Source organism: Dipodomys ordii, unplaced genomic scaffold (assembly GCF_000151885.1).
Source record: "Dipodomys ordii isolate 6190 unplaced genomic scaffold, Dord_2.0 Scaffold57, whole genome shotgun sequence".
Classification (NCBI taxonomy): domain Eukaryota; kingdom Metazoa; phylum Chordata; class Mammalia; order Rodentia; family Heteromyidae; genus Dipodomys; species Dipodomys ordii.
In genome coordinates this window covers 655,372-665,749 of record NW_012267273.1, presented here as the reverse complement: position 1 = coordinate 665,749, position 10,378 = coordinate 655,372, and the positions used below count along the sequence as shown (strand labels likewise).

At 38.6% G+C, this 10,378-nt stretch overlaps 1 protein-coding gene across 2 annotated transcripts in view; it reads right to left on the bottom strand.

The window, feature by feature from the left end:
• Positions 1-10,378, bottom strand: part of Kmo (kynurenine 3-monooxygenase (kynurenine 3-hydroxylase)) — a 33,938-nt gene that overhangs the window by 20,134 nt on the left and 3,426 nt on the right. For both annotated transcript variants that reach the window (XM_013021788.1, XM_013021787.1), the window contains exons 2-5: positions 4,841-4,910; positions 4,444-4,541; positions 4,219-4,308; positions 829-877 (exon numbers count right to left, since the gene is read on the bottom strand). In XM_013021788.1, the coding sequence (XP_012877242.1) occupies positions 829-877; positions 4,219-4,308; positions 4,444-4,541; positions 4,841-4,910 (307 nt within the window). The remainder of the gene's footprint in view (positions 1-828; positions 878-4,218; positions 4,309-4,443; positions 4,542-4,840; positions 4,911-10,378) is intronic.

The window sequence follows — 10,378 nt, the reverse complement described above, 5'->3', positions numbered from 1 at the left end:
AATATAAAAGGAATACTTGAGGATCATGCTTTGCTATGGATGAAACTATTTAGCACAATTGCTCAAGAAAAGAATCTATCATGAGCTAGGGCTGAATGTGATAGAGTAAAGGCTACCAAGGGATGAGGTTGGGTGGCTTTCCAATTCTACAAATATGATTTCAAGCCCAGTGAATTCTCACTAATGGGTGGGCTTTTAAAAAAAATCTGATTATTAACATCTAGCCTATATTTTACAACTTCCTCTTTCTTAACTTCCCCTACCCCCCACCTATTTGGTCTACTATATATATCAAGAGTCTATATTCGGCCCTCTAACCACATTATTAGAACTTTCTTCAGAACTCAGGGACTATACCTGAACCCTTAAGATGGTCTCCTTCTCCCAGCCTCCAGTTGGCTGCTTCTCTGTCTTTCTGAAATGCAAATCCAATTGTGTGCTTTGAACTTGTCTCTCCATATCTGTGGACCTGCTAGACTGAGTTTTGCTCTGAGGAATGGGCAATCCTGCACAGCAGTGGCTGAGACTTAATAGGATCTCACACATGAGAACCAAGTCTTCTTCACCCAGTTAACTAATAAAGTGAAACAGTGATGCTTTCTTGGTCTCTATAAAGTACTTTGTAATGGAAACAGTCTCACTCTTGTCATTGTTTTGGCAGTCCTTGGATTTGAATCGAGGACTGTGAATCTTCTAAGCAAGTGCTCTATTACTTGAACCACACTCCAGCCCTCAGTAGTGCTGTTTATAACCCAAATCCCAACATATCATCTAACAAGATAAATGTATGGGTTTTACTCAATCTAGTAAATAAAAAAATGGACTTACCAGTCAGTAGATCCTTGTTTAAATTTTTTCTGCTTATGGAAAGAATATACTGCAAGATAAAAATAAGGGTTGACACTATGTATAAAGGACAAATATAATTTTTAAAAAATTATTGTTAAGTAGCTGTACAAAGAAGTTAAAATTCCTTAAGTCAGGTTATAAGTTTAATGCATCTTGATCAACATCACCCCTTCCATTATTTCCACCATCTTTCCATATCTTATTCCTACCCCCAAATTATGTACTTCAATTTTCACATAATGTAAATTGAATTATAATGACTGCATTGGCTCACCCTTTCTCACTTTTCTCATGTGCCCAACTGACAAATACAAATTTAAATTACCAAGCAACAAGGTACTTATTATTTAGCAGAAGGCTACAAATTTGGTTTTATAATCATTTAAGTGCTCTTTAGGAAATATATGCTAACCAAATGCATTTAATACAATAAGCATGTTCTGTTGGGCATGATAGTGTACACTTAGTATGCTACTGCTGGAAAGGTTGAGAAAGGACAACCACTAATTTTAGGGTAGCCTCGCCTACTTGGTAAGATTTGGTCATAAAAACCCCAAGGGACGTGAGGGGGGTGGACAGAAAAAAATAGAAAGAAATTAGCCACGCTTTTTGAGTCACACTCCTAATCTTAGCTATACTGAGATCTGTGGACTGTGTATTGAAGCCAGTACAGTCAGAAAAGTTCTCAAGACTCCATCTTCAACTAGCTAACAAAAAACTGGGTTGGAGGCATGGCTGAAGTGGTAGAGCCCCAAGTAAGCAAGAGGTCTTTAGTTCAAGTCTCAGTACTGCCAAAGAGAAGCACGTTTTAACTTGGGCTTTTTCAAAGTTTGATACTTCTAAATCTCCTCTTGTACCTAAAGTATTACTCTCATGAAGATAGTTTTAAATAACCAAAGGTGGCAACTCATATTTTGGCCTTTAAGTCTTTAAATTTATTTATTTTTTTTATTTTTTTTATTTTTTGTCGGTCATGGGGCTTGAACTCTGGGCCTGGGCACTGTCCTTCAGCTCTTCAGCTCAAGGCGAGCGCTCTACCACTTGAGCTACAGCACCACTTAAGTCTTTAAATTTAAGTGTTATAACACATTATAATAACAGCATCACTTGAATAAGTGTACTAAAAGAAAAAAAGAAAAAATAAATGAAGAAATAAGATCTCAGCCAACTTTCTTCCAGATAGATTCCATTTGATTGCAATGATTTTGCTGCTGATTCGAGATTCCAATAAAATATTACAAGTCTCACTTTTCTCTGTAAAGACTTCTTAAAAACTTGCCCTCCCTCGCCTTCCCCAGCATTTCTTTTTATTTGGGGGGGGGGGTGGACATGGGCCTGAACTTTGGGCCTGGGCGCTGTCCCTCAGCTCTTCAGCTCAAGGCTAGCACTCTACCACTTGAGCCATAGCACCACTTTCGGCTTTTTTCTTTTTGCTTATGTGGTGCAGAGGAATCGAACCCAGGGCCTCAGGCATGCAAGGCTAGTGCTCTACCACGGAGCCACCTTCCCAGCCCTCCTCCCCAGCATTTCTGGTCTGTCCCTCACACAGAGCTCCTTGGCCTCACTCAGCTGCGGTCTTCTCCTGATGAACTTCAACACTGACCTCCTAGCCCCACTGGGTTCCAAGTGGGACTCCTCTCTTTGCCCTCTGCCACTAACAGCACATCAGCAATAACTATGTCCTGCAATAACTCATGGTGCATGTGGCTTACCTGATGGCATTTGTAAATCTTACAAATGATTCTTACGTCTTTTTCTATAGCGTCGAGCTTGATTGGATGCCAACTGAGCCACATATGTCAATTAATTGAAAATGTGGATCAGTAAGGATAGCTAAGATTTTCTTCCTTTCACTCCCCCAGCCAGGGTCACGCATATATGCATATCTATATTCTTTTTTTCTTCTTTTTTGGGTCCAGTCGTGGGCCTGAACTCTGGGCCTGGGTGCTGTCCCTCAGCTCTTCAGCTCAAGGCTAGCGCTCTACCACTTGAGCCACAGCACCACTTTCGGCTTTTTCTTTTTGCTTATGTGGTGCTGAGGAATCGAACCCAGAGCCTCAAGCATGCAAGGCAAGAGCTCTACCACTGAGCCACCTTCCCAGCCCGTATATCTATATTCTTGACATGCCAAAATTCATAGTTTTTTTTAAAGCTATTCAATAGAAACTTTTTTTTTTTTGCTGGCCTGGGGCTTGAACTCAGTCCCTGAGTGCAGTCTCTGAGCTTCTTTGTGCTCAAGGCTAGCCCTCTAACCATTTGATCCCCAGTGTCACTTCTGGCTTTTTCTGAGTCATTTACTGGAGATAAGAATCTCATGGGGATTTTTCTGCCTCACCTGGCTTTGAACACTAAGGCTCAGATCTCAGCCTCTTGAGTAGCTAGGATTACAGGTGTGAGCCACAGGCCCTGGCTCACTGGAAACTTTAATCCTTCTTTCATTCCAAAGCCCTTTTAGCTGCTAGAATGTAGACATAGGAGATCATCACAAAATCCACAAAAACCTTTGGCTCAGAATACATAGGCAAATGTCCACAGACTGGCAACATAGTTATAACTTGAGAAGTTATGAAAAATCAGAGCCTCAGCTTCTGTCCTAGCCCTTCTGAGTGAGATCCCAGAACCTAGCAAAAAGAGAAGTGCCAATCTCTGCTCAAAGGACAGGTACTCTGCTCAAAGAATATGAGCCTCACTGGGTTGTGTGAATTTCTGGATAGAAATAATGCAAATTGGAATCCTCCTTTTGATGCTGGGTGTTGGGAACCTTCATTTTCTCTTAAGGCAACAAATTCAGAAGGAAAAATTATCTGGGAATACACATTTTTTTCTTAATTGTATAGGTTACTAGGAAAGAGAGAAGTAAAAAACAGAAAGATAATGATTTTTTTCATAAATTCTCCACCCCCGTCTGGTCTCCAATTTATAAATTATGAGGATACCAAAAACATTCTTTGTTCATTGAATAATTTCTATTATAAGCAAACTGTGGGCAAAAGGGTTCAAAAGGGAAAGGCAATAGCATTATAAAACCCTCCAGAGTTGTTCCTGGACACTAAGTTTGATACAATAATGTGGTTGCTTTCTCTTGGAAAGGAGATGGGAGGTCAAGGGCCTTGTAGGCGGTGCAAGCAAATCAGAGATCTAAAAAAGGGCCCAATAGCTTGAGCGGTAGCTGGAGCTCAGTCTTTGTAATGGGCACTCAGAATTGGGCTCTGCTGATCATTTCTTATTATAAAGTATCTTGATAATTATATAAGTGTCCCTGGGTCTGGATTAGGGTAAGCAATGTCAAAGGTGAGGCCAGAGAGGAAGGAAAGTGTCAACAAGCAAGTGGCACCAATCCACAAACCATTCTCTCCAGGGTAAACCTACCTGAGACTTTGTCCCATAGGGAATAACAGATCTCTTTCCTGACAGAGAGTGAATCATTCTTCCTCTCATGGGAACACCTTGAGACACAACCTATAATGAACCAGAAGCAATGATTTCTATTTCTATAACATGACATCAAAGATTTTTATTTAAAATTGGTTTTGTCATATATATGTGCATATGCGTATACATATAAGCATCTGCAAACATGCTTGAACTAGGTACCTGATCTTCCAGGCCAATGGCTTTCAGGGCTTGTCGTCCTCTGTAAGAAAGGGCCAAGTTAATGCTCCTCCCTCGTACTGATTGTGCCACTCGGATATCTAAAATATTGGAAGCAAATCCCGAGTTATAAACAGCCCTTAAACCTTAGAACAGAATGAGCATGTCACTGTGCTAGAAAAAACGGTTGCCTTCAGAATTATATCAGAAGACTTGCTAACTATTCTAAAGAAAACACTCAGAGTGAATTACTACAAAATTTATAGATCATTGAGGGTTTGAAAAGTTCTAACAATTCTTACTTTTAAAATTTCTTTCATGAAATAGTTTCATTCAGAAAATCTAAAGAAAGAGATCAAATAGTGAGTATCAGCCCTTATGAGTTTCCCTGATGGCTTACCTTCCCTCGCTTCATATATTTCTACTTGGAAATTCCTCTTTGCAAGGAAGCACGCATTCAGTGCTCCAACCTGGGAATGAAAACAAATTTTTCTTATTTGATCAGGACTGTAGGCACATGTGATATTTCTAGTGATGAAATGACACATTGCGTGGGTATACTGCCCTCCTTTCATACATTGATTTACTCAGGCATTGCTGGTGAATACAAATTGTGAAAAGGGTAAGATGAATTCAAGAGTGAGGTAGAGGCATGGCTCAAATGGAAGAACACTAGCTGAGAAAACCAGTAAGCTGAACAAGCTTGAGGTCTTGAGTTCAAATCCAGTTTATGGCAAAAGAAAAAAAGGTTTCAGGAAATGGTGCTGTAGCTCATGTGGTAGAGTGCTCACCTTGAGCTGAAGAGCTGAGGGACAGTGCCCAGGCCCAGAGTTCAGACCCCACGACCAATAACTAGTATATGTCTGAGTCAAGCAGAAAAGGTCAGATAACTTGATGTTAGGGGAATGAACCCCAAGATATTCAAATGTTTTTTTTCTTTCATGCAATTGTTTCTAACATATTTATAAGATGATTTCTATGTTGCTTTGTATGTCCCTCCCCCACGATATAACCCCTGTTTTCACTGTATTTGATGTTGGTATAATTTGTGGAGGGGAAAGGAAAAAAACAAATAATTTAAATAGGGATACAGGTGGACCCATTGCAACAATGATATGTACAAGTCGTTATGTCGAAAAACGAACTTTACAACTTTGGTGGGGGCGGGATCGGGTGGGGGGAGGTGGGGGGAGTATGGGAAGGGATGGGAAGGGGAAACAAAGAGGAGGCAACAATGCTTGATAAAGAAATGTACTCGTTATCTTGCCCATGTAATTTTAACTCCTCTGTATGGTATCCTCACAATAAAAAAATAAATAAAAAATAAAAAAGAGGACCCCCCCAAAAAAGTTTCATACCTGTATGTCTAGCTACTATGGAGGCTGATATCTGAAGGGTCAAAATGCAAAAAAAAAAAAAAAAAACAGGTAGAAAAGTCCACCTTGAGATTCCACCTTTAAAAGAAACAGCAAAAAGCTAGACTGCAGTCATGCCTTGAGTGGCTGAGCATCAGCTGTAAGACAAGCAAAGTGCAAGGCTCTGAGTTCAAATCCAATTTCAGAAAGAAAAAGATTAAGTAGTGTAATTTTGGGGGTAGTTTTTGTTTTACTTTTCTTTTTTGTACTTTTTCATAGTAAGGTGTTGTCTAATTTTTTCATACATACAGAACATAAAACATGTATGCTATCTGTGGAAGAATTACACATTAAAAGCAAATGATGATAAAGAATATTCAGGGTAATGCTTCTAATGTACAGGGGAGAGGCACAAAGATCTGGGCTGTTTTAATTCTTATGTTGTTACTACTACTACTACTACTAAACAGACAAAGCAGCAGTGGTGCTGGTGTCAGTTCCTTATTGACTCTTTCCTTCTTCTCAGCCAGGTGTGGTGGTTTATGCCTCTAATCTCACTATTTGGGTGGCTGAGGCAGAAGGGTTGAAGGATTGAGGCCAGGCTGGTCTACACAACAAGCTCCAGGCTAGCTTGGGCTACAAAATTAGACCTTTCTCTTAATTAAATGTCTCCTCCAAGAAAATAACACCGTAACAAAGATTATAATCATTCCTATCCTGCTGTAATGGAGATTCAAATGAAGCTTAAAGCAAAAACTATTGATGTGTTGTTTATATAAGGTGAGCTGGAAGCATTCCTAAAATGACCAGTAATGTAGACTCTAACTTCATTTCTCTTTCACACTTTGTACGAAATAGGTGCTTAACTGGGAAAAAGTGTCAGTGCAATCTTTAGTTGTTAGGTTTCCAAAACAACCAAGAAAGACAACAGACACAAATGGAAATGAAGTTGGTGCATAAACCATTTGAAATCTACCACAAACTTTTGGTTAAGGCACAGCTGGGTTCCTGCCCATAAACAAAGAAGGAAGTTGGTGAGGGGCCGAGAAACTGGGAGGGCTAGAACATGGGGAGAATAAAACATATTTTATGATGCCAGGTACAGTTACGAAAGGTTTATTTAGTTGTTTTAAAGTTCCAACAATCCACAACAGTAAACATATTGATTGAAAAAATCTGTATTTATATGACAAAGCCATGTTTACTGCAGCACTATTTATAATAGCTAAGTTACAGAAATAGCCCAGATGCCCTACAACAGCTGAATCAATTTTCAAAAATGTGATATGTACATAATATGTCTAATATATACATATATGATCATTGTACATAGATTTAGGTCCATATATGTATTATGTATGAATCACATCATATCATATTATATATAATAGATATGTTATAAACAAGGGTATATAATATGAAGTCACAAACACAGTAGGATTTTATTTCATCTCTGGAAGCATGAAATTATTCCATTTGCAGCAAAATGAATGAATCCGAGAAAAAAAAACCACATGGACTGAAGTAAGCTCTTATTGTTCCTTCAGAATAATTTTTCCCTTAAGATCCAACCTGCTTAGGTCAATCTGGTTCCAAGATCTGCTCATATCTTTTCCTCAGGAAAGCTATCCTTGACAACACTCTGGTCAGGAACCGCCAAGACACACTACAGCCTCCTCCAGTTGCATTTCTCTGGTAGGGCTTACCTGTTACTGAAGCAACTCTGTTTCTTTCTACATTGCCTTTCTTCTCTTTGCAATGCTTTACCTGTTATCTCTACTACCTGCATCAATGTTGGCATGAAGTTCAATAAGATGAATGAATTCTCATTCTGTGTGACATTTTGATAAAAAAGAGCATTAGACCTGCCCCATATGAAGCAATGACAATCCATGTCATATTCACTGACAAACATGGACAGGGACAGTATTCCTCAGTATTTTGAATGCAAAAGGCAATAGCAGACAATAACAATAACAAAGGCAGAACAAAAAGATAATATAAGCATATATTATGTAAACACATATGTGGCATAAAGTGTACTAATCTCTATGTCGCCTAGTATGGTGTTAGACCATGAATGAATTTTGTTGAGTAAATCAGTGAGTGAAGACATGCTCATGAATTAAAAGCATGAAAATAATGTGAATAAAGATGAAAATAAAATGTTTAAATCTGAACTAATTGGGAAGTTTTTATTCTGAAAGTAATGTTGTACTGAATGAGAAAATAGGGCTCATGGGGGGCAGGCCAGGTTGGAGAGAACAAGTCTGGCACCATGGTGCAGAAATGAAGCCATACCCACTTCCACCTTCCTAGGTGTGTGGGAAGGTCCCAGACATTTGACTTCATCTGCTCAGGCAAGAAGTGAGTGTGGTGGGTGCGAATGAAAAACTGGGAGAGAGCAAGGGAAGAGGCGACATTGTCCAAAAAGAAATGTGTTCTTTACCTCTCTTACATAACTGCAACCCCTCTGTATATCACCTTCATAATAACAATTTACAAAAGAAAGAAAAGTGAATGCTTTACTCCACCATCCTAGACCTGGCATTGGAACACTCAAATAAGTCAGTTGGCCAAACAGGCATTATGCCCAATTAATCAAATAATAGAAAACATCCAATATGATTTGTTTTACATTGGCTTCTCATTTCTTGGCTTTCTCATTCTCAATAGAAAGCATTAACCAAAGTGGGGCAAAATGTGTTGTTTGTTTTTAAATTAAAATGACTATCAAGGCAAATGTTTATAAAATATAGCCCATTTGGAGACAAAATATTTAGTCAATTTGCTTTATTTTTTTTAAGAAATAGTAAGCCAGACCCAAAGAAATATAGGTTCCATGTTTTCCCTTATTTGTAATAATTAGTATACATCTAGGATAATCTTATCAGATGAGCAGAGAAGCTCAAAAGCTATGCATATCTGACCATATAAGATGATGCTAAGCAAGATGAAACCCAATATATGAACGCATATCTTTTGTTGTTGTTGTTGTTGTTTTAAATGTACTATGTGATTTTCTTTTGTTTGTTTGTTTCTTTCTTTTTTTTGTTGGCCATGGGGCTTGAACTCTGGGCCTGGGTGCTGTCCCTGCGCTCTTCAGCTCAAGGCTAGTGCTCTGCCACTTTAACCACAGCGCCACTTCTGGTTTTCTAGTGGTTTATTGGAGATAAGAGTCTCACAGACTTTCCTTCCCAGACTGGCTTTGAACCTCAACCCTCAGATCTCAGCCTCCTGACTAGCTAGGATTATAGGCGTGAGCCACTGGCTCTGGATCTTTTGTTTCTTTGTATGTTCTTCCCCCTATAGTATATCCCCATTGTTACTGTATTTGATTTTGGTACCCTGAATCTTGTATATACATGTATCTAATTTGAGGAGGGGAAGGGGAATACTAAATGCTGAACTAAGGACACAAGATGACCCAATGCAACAATGAGAGTCACAAGACATTATGTTGGAAATGAATTTTACAACTTCTTGGTGGGGGATTGAAAATGGGGGAGGAGGGGGAGAGAAGGGACAGTAGGAGAAAAACAATGTTCAACAGGAAATGTACTCATTACCTTACTCATGTAACTGTAACTAATAAAACTAATAAAATAAATAATAAAGCAAAATGATGAGAGAAATACAAACACTTTTGCATTTTAAAATTAATATTCTAAAGGTGATGTACAGAGGTGTTACAGTTACATAAGTAAGTTAATGACTACATTTCTTTTTGAAAAGTGTTAACCCCTCCTTCATTTTCTCCTGCTACCCTCCTTAATCTCCCTCTCTTTCCCCCAAATTGAAAAGTTCATTTCCAGCATACTGTCTTGTGAATATCAGTGTTGCATTGATTCAACCTTCATCCCACCTTTCTGTGATTCCCCTTCCCTTCCCAAATCAGATAAACTTATAGATAACCCAAAGGGTACAGAATTTTTTTTAAGTGATAAAAGGGCATAAACGAAAGCAAAAGAATGAAAAAGTAATAACTGCAAACAGTACATTCTAAAAACTTCCTGTTTTCATTTCTTGGAGTTCATTTTGATAAGCTTCATTTTATATGGTCATATGCACCTAGCTATTGAGCTATTGTGATCCTCTGCTAAGAGACATAGTCTAGTATTACAACTGAAGGAAACCATGTAGCCTGTGTTTCTTCCGGTCTGGCTTACTTTGCTTGACATAATTTTTACAAGTCTTTAATTTCCTTACAAATGGGGCAATGTCATTCCTTCTGATGGAAGCATAGAATTCCATTGTGTATATTTATACCACATTTCCTTGATCTGTTCATCTACTGAGGAGCATCTCAATTGATTCCATATCGTGTCTATGGTAAACAATTCTGCAATGAACATGGTTGTGCTGGTCCCTTAAGTATGGCCTACTTTGTCATCATTTGGATAAATACCCTTGAGGAGGATTGTTGGGTCATAGGGGAGTGTTATGTTTAATCTTTTGAGAAACCTCCATACTGCTTTCCAGAGTGGCTGAGCAAGATTTTATGGTGTAACTGGCCATACTTCCTTTTTAAAATAGCATTGGTAGGTAAAACATTTAAAATCTCACCCATGATTTGCCAATAG